This window comes from Prinia subflava, chromosome 2, assembly GCF_021018805.1.
Source record: "Prinia subflava isolate CZ2003 ecotype Zambia chromosome 2, Cam_Psub_1.2, whole genome shotgun sequence".
NCBI lineage: Eukaryota > Metazoa > Chordata > Aves > Passeriformes > Cisticolidae > Prinia > Prinia subflava.
In genome coordinates, this window is record NC_086248.1 from 42,073,517 (window position 1) to 42,089,149 (window position 15,633).

The 15,633-nt window shown below is 33.1% G+C and overlaps 1 protein-coding gene across 1 annotated transcript in view; it reads left to right on the forward strand.

Moving 5' to 3' along the window:
* Positions 1-15,633, forward strand: part of GRIK2 (glutamate ionotropic receptor kainate type subunit 2) — a 249,350-nt gene that overhangs the window by 218,463 nt on the left and 15,254 nt on the right. Inside the window, exon 14 of the mRNA XM_063389712.1 lies at positions 13,333-13,583. Within this exon, the coding sequence (XP_063245782.1) occupies positions 13,333-13,583 (251 nt within the window). The remainder of the gene's footprint in view (positions 1-13,332; positions 13,584-15,633) is intronic.

The window sequence follows — 15,633 nt, forward strand, 5'->3', positions numbered from 1 at the left end:
ACTTCCCATCTGGCTTGGGCAGATTTTTCTACCAAATTGCCATTTGCTTCTGTGTTGAACCTGGAGCACATAGATGGCTGACAAGTGAATATTTGGAACTGATTCCATATGAGTAGATCTACTGAGCATGCACCTCTCAGATCATCTGCCTCTATGTGGCAGATGAGGACTGTCCTGTTGGTATATGCCAGACAAACTCTGTATGTGTGGAGATATGTGCAAAGTAATGCCTTTGACATTTTGAAAATGACAAATGGTATGTGAAGTAATCTTAAAAATTGCATATATTTCTTCTAGTTCTTAAGAAGTACAAAATGGAAAGCAGCATATAGATATGGTGCATAGAAGAAATTAGAACGAGTCATTTCTGTAATGTTTCTCTGTTGCTGAGCTGCAGAAAATTGCAGTTAGATTAAGAGGGGGTTTTAGTTGTGTTGCAGTGAAGTTCTTAAAACACCTGATAATGATGAGGCAAAAAAAAAAAATTGAGAAAAAGGTAAAATACCCCTTTTTTAATCCTTTATTCCTGTGCAGTTAATACAATCAAATTCTGCTATTAATATCAATAATGCCTCAGTTGCAAAATATAATAAGAAAAATCTTTGAATCTGTTACATGATTCTCTTCACTTTTACAAAGTTTTTTGGCTAACTTTTCACTAGCTGTGATGAAGCAGATCAAACTATGATACAATGTCTTTGTGTCCCTGGCACTTCCATATTCATCCCTGGAACTTTCATATTCCTGGACTACCAGGATACCCTGAAAAACATGCTGGAAAGGATTTAACATTCAGATCTTTGAAAGCCAATTGTTAACTCAAAAATTGTTTAAACAAATTAAAAAGTGCACTCTCCTGACTATACAGAGACTCTTCACTGTACATGGGCCCAAAATACATCTCTCAGGATAGGAATGATGTTAAATTATGTATTTTGGGGTACAAATTTCATTGCCAAGATAAGTCTTGCATAAATACCCACTATTCAAAGTTACAATAACTTGCAATAATAACACAGATACAGGTATGAAAATGAATTCCTATAAGTGCATAAAATAGATCTACATAGGCTATATTTGTAAATTCATAATTAAGTCAGCAACTACTGTGACGCAAGCAAATTATACCTCACATGTCAAAAGGAAAAATATATGAGTAAAATCAACAGCCTTCCAGCAGACAAGCATGGGCTGCAGCCCCCAGATATCAGCACACTCACATTAGTTCAAAGCATGAAACAAAACTTCAAGGTTCTCACGTTCTATTGATTCAGAGATGCCTTTTAAAGTGAAGTTCTCTCTTCTGTGAATTCAAATGAAATATCAAATAAAAATTCTTTTTTTTACAGACACTTTTACCTCTCACACAAAAACCCCCGTATTTTTCACGGTACACTGTTCTAAGAGATTCTCAAAATTGTGCCCACTCATATATGAATTCCAAAAAAGTCTCTTTGGCCAACTAATGTAAGGTGCATAACCTAGCTAATCTTAACATTTTAAAATTTTATTTTTATAAAATTGGAGTCAAGAATGAGGTTATTTTCCTTTCTTTTGTAATTTTTTTGAAATTCAGTCAGCTTTGTAGCATGTAATTAAAATGTTGTTTGGACTATGTGCATTTTGAAGACAGTAAAATTCATATAATTTCATCAGTCATAGAATCTAGAAAGAGTATTTCACACTCCACTCACTTAAATTAACGATTCCACTGCAGAAAAAAAAAAAAAAAAAGGATTTCTGGCAATAATTTATGATCTGCTACATGATATCTTCTCTAGGAATATGACTTCATTAATTATTTATATTTATCTAAGCCATTAATAAATTAAATACAATAGAATTCTTCCTACCTGAGTGATAGACTGCTGGATTCAAAGAGAATTTAAACAAATAAATTGTTTAATCAGTAAATGTGTAGCAGTTAATTCTCATGTTGTATCCTGTAAATATGTACAGATTCAGCTGATTTATATTAACTATTCTGTCTCTAGAGAGTGACCTATAAAAAGTATTCACAGTGAAATTTTTATGTTATAATACTGAATTTTTTTAGCTGACCTGACCATGTCCTTAATGTAGGTATTTTACAAAATATTTCCCTCCCTGCCTTTTTTTAAGGCTATGTTTCCAAATATAGAAAATTTTAAATCTGGCACAGCAGGGCATATAAATTACTCAAGACAGATCTTTTAATAGATGCTTGTAATTTCAAATATTATAGCTTAATGTATCAAAAATACAAACAAATAAATTATTCATTTCCTAAATATGCAACAGCAAGTGAAAAGAATAGTCTTAACTCTCCCCTTAGAGTTTAGTCAGCCTCCTTCCTTGCTGCATTTATTATTCCAGACAGATTTTGCAGCTTTTCTTTTCTTTTTTTTTTTTTTTTGGTAAACATCTGAAAATTAGTTTACTTTTGGGGCTTGCCTGCAAAATAAAAAGTAGATAAAATAAGAGTCAATGCCCTGTAAATATATGACTAGTACTTCATCATCCTATAGATGTGCAGGATGTTGTCCCCTATGTTTTTTCTAGCTTTTAAAAGACCAGAGCTTTGCTATTTGCAACAGCAGGTCTGAATAGGGTCTGTGGGAATGATTCAAAGAGAGTTCTAGACTGGACACTAGGAAGCATTTCTTTATCCACAGGGTAGTCAAACACTGGAACATACTTTCAGACAGGTGTTTGATAGCCAAAGCCTATCAATGTTTAAGAGACATTTGGACACTGCCCTTACCAGTTTCCTTTTACCTGGATTGTCAGGCAGTTGGGCACAATGATTGTTGTAGGTCCCTTTAAAATGAAATATTCTATTCTGTTCTATTCCTTCAATGCCGTTTTTAAACAGTTCATTTTCTTTTTATTTTTTAAATTTCCTTTTCCTTTTCCATTTTTTCCCTTGTCTTTTTTTTTTTTTTTTGTCTGTTTGCTTTTACACTTAGAGAAGATTACATGATACACCAAAAGGATTGGGTTGGAGTGTTATATTTTAATTACTGAGTGCCTTCAACTTCAGTATTCCCAGTGTGTTTTAGTGTAGGTAATCAGAGCAATTACATTACTTCAATTTTTACAGCATTCAATTCTGACAAAGTATTTTCCTCTTGGTAAGAAGATCGAGTTCTTTGTTGCTTTCCCAACTGCTTTTGGAGGACAGATTTGAAGGAAAAGACTTTTTTCCCCTAGAGAAGTGTTTGACAAGAGACTTTTACATGCTTAATACTTCCATTCTATGGTGCTTTTCTCTGTTCCAGTTGCACAAATATTCCTGCCTGTCTTCAGCCTGTTCCTCTCATTTTAATTTACTTCTATTAGAATCAACAGAAATAACAGGGATTTAAAGATCTGATTTTGTGAACCAGATAATTAATAAAATCAGAAAAATAAACAAACAAAATGCCCAAAACAAACACAAAACAAGCAAACCAACCAAGAAAAATCAACCAAACAAAAAAATCCCAACTACAAAAATCAGACAAAGCCCCCCAGGCATAGCAGTTCTATCTCTAACATATGTGAATAAAAAGGTAAGGCTGAAGTTTCGCTGTCATGTCCAACTGCCATAGGGCTGCTGCACTTTGCAAAAACTGGCAACAATTTGAGCTGGTTTAGTGACCTAAACCAGCAGAATAATGTTCATCTTTTTTTTTTTTTCATGAAATTATTTTGCTTCACATTTATCTACATAGCTGCAAATGAGGCTGGAAATATTCATAGTACAAGGAAACCAGTGATAGTAGGCAAACAGGGATGTGGAAGAGAAAATAGGATTTCTGCACAGGCAGCTGTTCTGCCAAGTCTGACGAGAATAGTGAGAGAATTCCCTGCTTTCTAGTAGTTTCAAAAAGGTCTAATTTATCTCTCAGTAGGAGAAACAAAACAGTTGTAATTTAACAGACGTGAGTAGATGTAGTACAGAGGGCAGCTGTCTAAGTAACTTTTCCATATGTTTATAACTGTTATTTTTCCAATACCTTCCATTCACTCTGCCTCAAAGTTTGCAGAACCTGAGCATCATCCCCTTCACATTGGTGCTTCTTTTTTTTACCTTCTTTTTCTTTTCTCCTGGAGGCCTAGGCTATGGTAACAAGAGAGCCACAAGAAATTGTAATACTGGCTAATATTAAAAACATTAAAAAAAAAAAAAAAAAAAAAAAAAAAAAAAAAAAAAAGATCCCATGGATCCTTTCAAAAGTAACTGTTTGGAGTTTATAAACATTCCTTCCTCTTTGAAGTTAAGTCTTTACTGTAGCTAAGTCTGCTTTCCGTATCCTGACATAATTCTCTTTTCACACCTCCACAAAACTTAAAAGGTGACCTGTTTTGAAGAGTTGTTTTGAAAACGTTCCTTAAATCTCAGGCAACACTAGAAAACAATGCTAGTGAGCACAATGACTGAGCATTACTGGCACATTCATTTCAACTAGTGCATACATTTGGCAGTCAATGATCAATGCAGAACATAATTTTAGACTTTTTTTTTTCAGGAGACAGGATTTTTTTTCTTAAATATTTTTGTTACTTAAACAATTTTCTAAAATCAGAATTATGTGTTGCCTTGTTTGAAGAAATAAAAGAAAAAGAACACCCTAGGCTCCACAGAGACAGTTAGTGAGATTTGCTTCCACCCTTCCAGTAACTCGCTTATGTCTGACACTTGTAGGTAAACAGAAGGTCTATTCTTTTTACACATCTATGATTAAATATATTTATGCAAAACCAGCAAAACCACAGATATGAATGATACAGAAACCTTTCAAAAAGCAGTTTCAAAACTGAAACAAGAAACAGGTAAATTATATATAAATTTAGTCCTTGAGGTTGTTAACGATACACTTGGTTGATGTAAGTGAAACAAAATTCTGCATATTTGAAAGTAGTGAACAGTTTGGAAGTTTAAAATTTTCATCGTTGCAAATGTATTCCCAGATTTCCTCTGTAAAGCACAAAACTCAATCATTATTGGCTGTCAATTTAATCATTGTTGTGATTTCAGAATCTCTAGCTATTTTCTGCTGATACTGTGTGGGACAGAGGCTATCTGAGCCACATTTATTACCTGTTGTAACGTACTGCTCCTGGAGAAAATTTACCATCTCACAGTCCAGAACTCTACTTAAAAACTGTGCATATTTTCTTATGTATATGTATATATTATATACCTTTAGTTAATAAAAATAAAAAATCTCTTTGAATATGAGTACTCAACATGCAAACATCTTCCCACTGCCTATAGTTTTCAAGATCTAAATTAGTAGTATTAGTAATAATAATAATAATAATAATAATAATAATAATAATAATAATAATAATTCTTCAAGGAAATAATTTGCTTTTATTGTTAAGACATTTCACTTCTTTTGAAGCTACTTATTACCTTCAAACCATATATATTACATAATAGGAGAATTTTTTGCTAGTCCTTGGAGATGAGACATATAAACAAATCTGTCTCTGTAGAAATAAATAGGAAAGCAAGTACCAAGACAGAATGCCTTTTTCTTATGCTTGCCTGCACTTAGTCTGTAATCCTTCATACAATCTGAACTGTAATATTCATCACTTATACATGCATAAAACTGCTGAGCTTCAGTTCTCCTATAACTAAAACAAATTAATACATTTGTCTTCATTAGTTGAACATAATGCAAAAAAAAAAAAAAAGTGCAAATTATTTATTTTTATGCGGGTCAAGCCACATATTGAAACTAATTTGAGAATTTCAACTGCGTGAGCAGTTAATCTATTATTTCTGAAATGTAAGAATGTGTAGCTAACATATTTGTTGAAAGAACAGTTTTTTATAGTTGCCTCAGGATTATGAGCATATTGAAGCACTATCTGGGAGGCATGCTGAGACCGAGCTTTATATCAACAAGGAATTACCAAAACACTTAACATTCTGTAGTTGTGTGCCGACTCTGCCTTAGAGAAGGAACTTCAAGCAGGAATTTACCAAACAGATATAACCAAAGCAAAGACATTACTGAAACTTCATGTTGATGTTATTGTGCCTAGGACCATAATGCGTGGTATTCATATATGTTGTGTAAATGGTCTAGGAGTGAGTCATATGAGAAGCAAGGGAGGGAGCTGGGGTTGTTTAACCCAGAGAAAATGAGGCTTAGGAGAGACCTTCAAGAAGGCTGGCCTTTTCTCCCAGGCAACCAACAATAGGACACAGAGAAGCGACCTCAAGCTGCTCCAAGAGAGGTTCAGATTGGACAAGAGGAAGAATTTCTTTGCTCGAAGTGTTGACAGGTACTGGAATGAGGTGCCCAGTGTCTAGGGAAGCTGTAGAATCACCATCCCTGAAAGTGTTCATGGAACAACTAGATGTTGCACTTTACGCTATGGTTTACTTGACAAGGTAGTGTTTGGTCAAATGTTGGACTTGATGATCTTGGAGGTCTTTTGGAAAATTAGTGATTCTGTGATTCCATGAGTCTACAAATTGGATTGACAAAGACTCATCGATAAATTTAAAATTTCTCTGGCCTGATACATTGCTTTTAATTAGAAAAAACCTAGTGTATTACATCCCAGCATGAGATTTTTCCATAGTTTGCAGTTAGATGCCCCCAGGGCCACTTCACACCTCTATTCATACCCATGATGAAACAGTTAACAGCAAGATATTCATTGTTTAGAGAATTTCCCTTATAGCTTGCCAAAGAATTAGGGTGTTCTGCAAAAGTGTGAAATGGGTTTTCAGCTCTGGACAGTTTTGTTTTGACCTTACACTTGTCTTTCAATATAATCTTATCTGCCTGACCAAATCTTCACATATACCAGAATACTTGTAGAATTTTTATAGGCTTCATTAATTCATCTGTTTGTTGCTGGGTAGTGTTAGACAAATATTTCTTCCAAAGGAGGCTATATTTGCAAACCAATCATACATGTCACAGATTTGCAAGGCGAATTAAAAAAAGATTGTATAAATATGAAATACTTTTATCTGTGACAAAAATAATATTGATCTTCCCACTAGAGGTTTCAACAAAGATATCTTCCCATTCTGCAGCTGTACAATTCAACATGGGTAGAGAGATAATAGTGTATTATGATTATGATCTTTTCAAATTGTCTGATGTTAAAATGCACAAAGAGCCTATGAAAAATGTTACTAACACTCATTTGTTTAATCTGTCTAAGAGATGTGCTTTAGAGCAGTTTATAATAATAGTTTGAGGAGTAGCTGAAAAAAACTAACCTGTGTTAAACAAAGAGAAAAAATTAAAGCTATAATGGCTAATAAAATAATTTAATAATGATGTGAGTATTTAAAACAGTAAAAAAATCCATAAACATCTTCTTTCTGTTCAGATTATCTTGGTACTACAAAAAGAAAGTGTGTATTTAGTATTAAAGCAGTTATTGTCATGTCTTATTTGAATTATTCATTATAGGCAACCATTATCCTGTTCTGTTTTGTTTTGTAATGCACTCACTGTGGAGGATAGATATGCTTTAAGCTAGTTTAAACTAATATTTTTAAGTAAGTTCCTTTCATTGTCCTACAACAATAAGTAGTTATGAACATGAGAATTACTCAACGGCTACTGTACTTCCAATTCCCAAATATTATTCTAGCTTTGATATCAATTATTTTGCATATTTATGTATGGGAAATTAATAGTTAATAAATCCCAGCTACATCACCCATCTTGATTACATTTCAGCTTTATATACCTATATGAACTTTAAAACAGTGGTTCTATAAAGAAATGATCAGAAATTAGCCTCAGCTAAGAATGTTTATGAGTGGGAAGAAGTGAAAACAATTAGAGAACACACCACCAGAGAAAGTGGTTTGATTACATTTAGCATAAAATACTGATTTTAAGTGCTTCCTGACTTACTAGCAACTTGGCTTTTCCAAGTCATACATGTAGCTCAAAGATGAATACATATATATGTACATATACACTTATATATATAAATCTGTAAAGGTGTAGTAAGCAGGTTTAGATTTTGTTTTGAATGTTTGCATTTTTAGTTTAGATACAGGGTAGTTTAGACTGCTAAACATCTAGTTAGAGAGCAAACATCTACTGAGAATTTTCCATTGTAGTAACTGCAAATTATTAAATATTTTCTGTTTACTCCATGTCTAATATTAAAATATTATAATCCTAATGTAACAGGAAGTGGCTGGGTTAAAAATAAGAATTTACAAACACTGATTTTTTTTTTTCATCAAAAATTTGATTTTGAAAATGGTGCCACGGATTGGGAACTAAGAGAATCCCTTTTCTTTCTTCATATATTTCTTGGAGTTTGAGAACCCACAGATAGGAAGAATGAACCAAGCTACATTGACCCTTCTTTCTGTCAGTTCAAAAATGGTTAGGGAGCTGAGTTGGCTGTAACTTTTAAAACAAAAGTATTTCTGTGGAGATAAATTAAATCCTTCTCCTATAGGCAGTAACTGATACTTTCCTACGGCATGTAATAACTGTGACTGTCAGTCTTTATTACTGAGTACTGACTATATACCTTGATAAGGCTAAGCAATTGGATAAGAGAGATGTTGTTAAGCTAAAACTTAAATGATTCATCCATTCACAATAGTATCAATGGTGTTAATCAACATTCTTATGGAAATTTCAGGTATGCTTACCCAGAGTAAGATTGTGACTACAGTATATTGTATTTACACGCAAACTATCTTTAGGATATATAGGTCAAGCTGGCATAACCACAATAGGAATGGGTTCATGCTGAAAAACAAACTCAAAACACACAAGACAGAACTCTCTCATTCTGAGTTTAGTGCTTTTTCCTTTCAACTGGTAAAAGTTGAATTTATTGTCTTGTTCATTGTCTACTAATCACATACAGCTTCAAAACCTAGATATCTTCTCTGTTATAACAGGCTTTCTTCTTCAAACAAATATTTTACTACTCAAATAAGTTCTAAATAATCTCAATTTTGTACCTAGGTTCTGAATATGATGGTGTATTCCTACCTACCTTTCTCTTTTGCTTAGGCCAAGTACACAGAGTATGAAATAATGTTGCAAGATAAATAAAATTGTCTTAGGATTATTAATAACAAAAGAAAACCAACCAACCAACCAAACAAAAAACCCCCAAAAACCAAACCAGAAATAAAAGATGCTACCCGTTGTCTCTGCATTCAGAATGTATTTTTCCTGTCTAGCAGATCAAAAGTAACATGTAAGTATGTCCTGTGGGCACATTTAAAAAATACTGGGCAATTCATTCCTTTTGGTAAAATGCACCTGATATGATGAAAAAAAATCTTTTCTGGTTCAAAATTTTCTTATTGAAGGAGTTAGCAGAATGCTACTCTTCCTTTTGATTTACTTAAAATCGAAATTTGTTCTACAGGTCCCAATGTGCTCCAACTGCTTTCATATGATAGAATGAGTAAAACAGTAAAATCTCCTGCCTGGTTACTTTTAGTCTAAGTCAAAATCTAGCAGGAAGCATTTTCAAGACTAGTTAGATCAGCAGAATTTCAAAATACTAATCTATATGCAGTGAAGCCTCAATATAAAAAGCTTATGTGTTCATAATTTATGTTTAAACATATCATTATGTGCATAAATCTTTATAAACAGAGACTTCAGGGCAGCAAACATACCCTTCTAGAGTAACTCTGGGAGAGTGTTAGTTTTTGTAGAGATGCTTTGGAAAAAAGTTGTTTTATGCAAATTTTCATTTTTGTTTTAAACTTTCATACGCAGGTAACTAAAATTATAAATTATTGTTTCTCTTGAGGTTTTTGAACTTGTACAGGAAGGAAGACAGGTCTCTATAATCTAGAACAGAAGGGCTTAAAATTATTCTGGCAGAAATTCGCATTTCCGCAAACAGAAGCTAGAGAAAGATCAGCAAATATTTTATAGATTATATTCTGTAGATCCTCTGGTGCCAGTTAATCATGCAAATAAATAACCAATAGATAGGGAAATAAAAGGGGTAGAAACCAACAAAAGAGAAGGGAGAAAAAGTCAGATATTTCCATACTGGTCTTTTCCCTTTCTCTTCATTCAGTGGAAAATTATATACTCAGTTTTTTTCCCCTGATTTTGGAAGAGAGTTTGAAAAATCACTGTCTGTCCCCTCCCTGTCCTCCCCTCCTGCAGAGACTTGTAAGATTGTTTTTTTTCTCCCAACTGCTTTGTCTTTCTGTTGAAGGTTGAGATGTGAAGTTTCTATTTCCTCATGTTTCAGAATTTTATTCTCTGTTTCTTTTATTTTTCTTTCTTTTTTTTTCTTATGTTTTATTACTTCACTCTTATTCATACTGTAGGTATTTTGCAAATTCATTCATATATTTTGTATGTGAGTCTTAGAGTTTCTTTTTTCCTTTTATGGCTTTTTTGTTCGTGTTTTGAACACTAAATTCTCTTTAATGAGGATTTAAATGGAATTATATTAAACAGTTTAGATTTAAAGATTTAAAAATCAGGATATGGGCTTCTTGCAACACCTCATGGCAAGTCTCAAGTAATCTTTCAGTCATGTGATGAGAGTGATAAGGAAAATTACCAGTAAATTTCAGAAATCTTTTGCATTTACTTGCTCAAATTTTTCAGTTCTGCAAGGAAAACAGCTGTTACATCCAAAGTACAGTCTGGGTGCCTTGACCACATTCTGCATTTATTGTTTCTTACTTTTTGTATGCTACCTTTGTCATCCACAGATAAGACTGTGATACTTTTAGCCACATCAGGTGCTTCTGTGTGAATTTTCCATTGTTGGGACTTGCAGTCCTGTTTGTAAGAGAAAAAAAGCTAGGGAAAAATCTAATCTGAGGAAATAATACTGTTCATATGCTTCCTTTGTTCTCTTAATAGCTACTTGTGTCAGTATAAACAGAATTAAAAATTCCCTTTTTCAAAGGATCAGATTATTAGGTGTACTCAATATTTGCTGCAAAATGTAAACCTCTGAATTTAGAACATTCTAAGTCCTTCAGAATTTAAATAGAACTACAGCATTCAATGCTAGCTTTTTCATGAGAATAATTTTTAAAATGTTTGATTGTAAAATACTTGTCATCCTACATTGATCCTTACTTGTGACAGGATCACTTAGACAGTATGATAAGGTGTAACAAATTTGACATTGCAGTAGAATCACCAAAGGCCGTGTAATATGTCCATTCCATGACTATTTGTGCAAAATTTTGCTAACCACCAACAGTAAGTAATACAAATACTATTGAACTGAATCACTATTAGCTGTATGTTTCTAATGCAACTCTTATAAACTTAACTTATTGTAGACTGTATTAGCCCATGCTTTATTGTTTCTGTCTATGAATTCCTCAGTTAATTTTTTAACTGCTTCAAATAGACTAGAATTGTAAGTGTACAAACCTGATCCCCAGAAAATATAAATATTACATGAAGAATAGAAGGTACTCCCTATATTTAGACCAACAGAGAGTGTGGAAACAAAATGCAAATCAGTTTAATTAGAAAACAGCCCGTCAGAGCAGAAGACAGCTTAAACAGAGTCCAAGACTATTTCTCTGAATCTAATGTTATTTAAGTTGTTGTTGTTAAATATTTATATGCAGTGTAATGTTGAAAATATCCCCAAAAGATTACAGAATGCACTTATATTTCCCTAGGCTCTTGTGGACTAATCACTTTCCTTCTTCCATCTGACTGAATCAACATGTCAAGTATAGGGTTTTGCAGAATTCCAGCATAATCAGGATGGTCTGAAATGATGTGACTTAGGCCCCTGAATACACAAAAGAGTAGAAAATAATTTGTTTTCCTTTCTTTATGCTTCCTGTACAGCTCAGTGCAAACACAGTTTACCTCCTAGCACAAAACATCATCCTTTTCTAAGCATAGTTGATAAATGCACAAGTCCTTGCAATTTGTATACTTTGAGGATGGCTCCCAGCACATTTCATTCTTGAATAAAGGAAAAGGTGCTTTTGTGTTTTGTAATTAGCAGTCCTATGTTCTATACTGGCACAGCAGCTCTTTGTTATAAGCTTTCTTCTCAGGATAAGTTCTAGATATGTAAAAAAAAATTGAAGAAATATAGAAGAGGTTAAAAAAACTTTTTAAAAAAGTATCCATGTTTTCCAATAGTTTTAAGACTATAAAACATCTTATCCATGCATTTCTTCAGCTTCTTCACAGCTAATCACAGTATATTAAATAGTTAAATAGGCAGTATCTCTGTAGCCAATACAGAGGGTTTTTTTAAGGTAAAAAGTTAATGAAAATGTATTTTTTTACTCAGCCTAAATAAACCCTAAAACCTGTAGCCAGTAAGTAGCATCATTATGATAGAAACAAAAAGAGGAGGGTTACATTATAGAATTGCATTCATATCAACTGAAAGAGGGGATGCCATGCCTTTTCATCGTGCTCTTTTTCCTTCTTTCCTGAGATTTCCTAACTACTTTAATGAAGAGTCTTTTGTTCCTGTTTTTAAAAAATAAAAGCTTTCTCCATTGCCATTATTCAATTATCATGTACATTTTAAAATACTCGTTGACAAGCCTTTATGCACAATGTAAAGAAAAAGAGAACAGATTATATACAGAGATACAGTCTTTGAACTACCCCATGAAATATTGAAATATTCAAAAGCTACAAAATTATCATGTCACTTTAAAATAATGAATTATGAGAAGGAATACATCAAAATATGAGAATTTACATCCCTGTTATCCAAACACACTGAAACTTATCCTTCTGAATTTCTTGCTACCTGGTACTGTTAATAAGTAAGTGCATGTTGAAAGGTGTTTTAAGTAAGTGCCTGAAAATCTATCAAATAAAGACTTTTGTGGGTTGGTCCTGAAGCATAAACTGTTTGTCCCTCTTTTAATAAAGTAACCGGATAAAGTAAGTGTTCATTTAATATCTGACCTTTTACTAGCTTTAGGGCAGCAAGCTATGAAGCAACAGCCTGTAGATTTGTGTATATTGGACTAAATATACTAAAGTCCTGTTAAAAACTTATTGGGAAAAAATTTAAAAATTGAAAAATTGTGTAGCTAAATACAATATTTGGGCATGACAATGCTTGAGACCATGGGACTAAATGTGATAGGAATTGTTGCATCAAGAGGCCTGGCTTACTGGCAACACAAGCTGGATCAAGTTTTCTGGATATATATTTGTGTGATCAAGTGGGTTTGTATTTATGTGACCAGTGTGATTGTGTTGAGAAGCTAATGGGGTTTTTTGTAGTAATAGTATGGCTGTTAAAGATACAGTTTTTCATGAGATATTATTTATTTTTATTCGAAACAACGAACATTTCATGTAATACATTCCATGCGATATTTCTTCCCTGTGGTCTCCTCAGGTTCTCCATACAGAGACAAGATCACTATAGCAATTCTTCAGCTACAGGAAGAAGGAAAGCTCCACATGATGAAAGAGAAATGGTGGAGAGGCAATGGTTGCCCAGAAGAGGAAAGTAAAGAGGCCAGTGCTTTGGGAGTTCAAAATATTGGAGGAATCTTCATCGTGCTGGCAGCAGGATTGGTGCTTTCTGTCTTTGTGGCAGTTGGGGAGTTTTTGTATAAATCAAAAAAAAATGCCCAGTTGGAAAAGGTAAATATTGTCATTACCTGTTTATTTTGTATTTATGGTCTATTTAAATAATATTTTAAACATTTTGTGATGTTTAGTGAAATGTAGGTGATGCATACTTATTGTTTATTCTTATAGTAAAGCATTTGTATAACAAAGGATGACAGCAAAATATCCAAAGTTTTACATTTACAGCTTTTAATTTTTCTTCAATGTGTTTAATTGTAGCCAGATTTCAGGACAAGTGACTATTTCTCCTCTTATTCAAGCCTGAAAAAAGACAGCTTTTTACTCCTGGAAGTTCACTGCAGTTAATTTTATGGATGAAGAAGAAATCTGAAACTGTAATGGGAAACAAATTAATCTTCTACAGATAATTCTGATTTTCAAAAGACAAACTCTCTGTAGCTCAAAGTCAAAATCTAAAAATGTCTCTATAGAATGTTCTTTATAGGAGTTTCTACTGGCAAAGTTGTCCTGGTAACATCTGGAAAAAATTACATCAACATTATGCTTTTTTTTTGTGGGTTTACTACTGATATGATGCCCTGTAATTTCAAACTGACCCAGTTTTGAAAATCCTATTGTTAACTTGTTGTGTACTTGCAATTTATACAACCAGAATACTGTAACTGTGCTAAGACTAGTAAAATATTGAAAAATTTGTAGCTGAAATTATCATTTTTGCAAAATAATTAATTAAGTCTTTCCATATGTATGTGCCCATGTCTAAACCTAAAATAAAATAGTATATTTTAATGCTTTGGCAAAATATGAATTTTAAACATTGAAAGAAGCTGTTGGCTTTTGCTTTTTTTTTTTTTTAATTTTGAGGACATTGTGACCTATGACAATTTTTAAATTTATGTTTAGAAATGTAATTTAATAAAATCAGTAGTAAATCCAAAAGCTATATTTATACTGGTATTTTTCCAGATGATGCTAGTGAGCTTTTGTAACTTGAATCATTACTCAGAAAATTTACTATTTGTTTTCACTTCTTTTGAGGCAACTGTTTGATACTCAAATTTTCTGTGATAAATATATTGTTAAGAAGTTTTTTCTAACACACACTAAGGCAGTGTGAGGTTTCAAGGTCCTAAACACGGTTTGAACATGGGTACATTCATTTAATTGTTAAAGGTCCCTTTAGGTCTTCTTTTTTAAAACATTGCAGGCTAATTCCTTCTGTTAACATACTATTGGAATGTTATGTTTCTGAACTGATTTTGTAAGGAAAAATATACTGGTTACTTAAGACACCCATGTAAATATCAATAATTTTTATCCATTCCTAAAATGGATATGGATCTTATATGAACATCATATAAGATTTGGTTTAGCTTCTCTGGAGTTTAAGCAAGCACTCAAGTAGCAAAATAGCACTGCTTTGATAATAATTTTGTTACATGAGTTCAGTATTTTACAGGGTGTAAATACATATGTGACAATAGCAGCATGTTGGAAGTTGTGAGAGGAAACAAACATAAACTTTCTAATTAAGGATTTGTTTCCTTCAGTCCTTTAGTTTGCAAGGGGGGCTGGAGGAATTTGCTTATGTTTGTTTGGTGGTGTTGTTTTTTGTTTTGTTGTGGGTTTTTTTGTTTGTTTGTTTGTTTGTTTTTTTTGTATTTACTTTTTTCCACTTGTTTGTTTATTAGTGTTGGATGGAGAGAGCAGTGACTGGAGGAATGTGACCTTTCAACAGCATTTGTACCAGAAATGTTTCATCATCAAGTATTTAGATACTTTAAAATGTCAGGAATAAATCTGAAGCAGTTGAGTTGAGTCAGACCGCTCTCCTTTCTCTCCTCCTCACCTCCAATCATTTACCTTCCATCTACTCCTTGCTATTCCCACACACCCTGATATCAGCAGGCCATTGAAATTTCACCGCAGGTTTATTTATGGAATGAACTTAAGAGGAAGATGATGCTTGTATCCCTACACATGGCCTACCCCAACATTTCCTCACTCACTCTTCTTGCAGCAAAGACTTTCAGAAAACATCTTCTTTCAACCTCTCCGTGTGTAGCAGATCCCCTTTGCCTAGGAGAGGGAGCAACAGCAG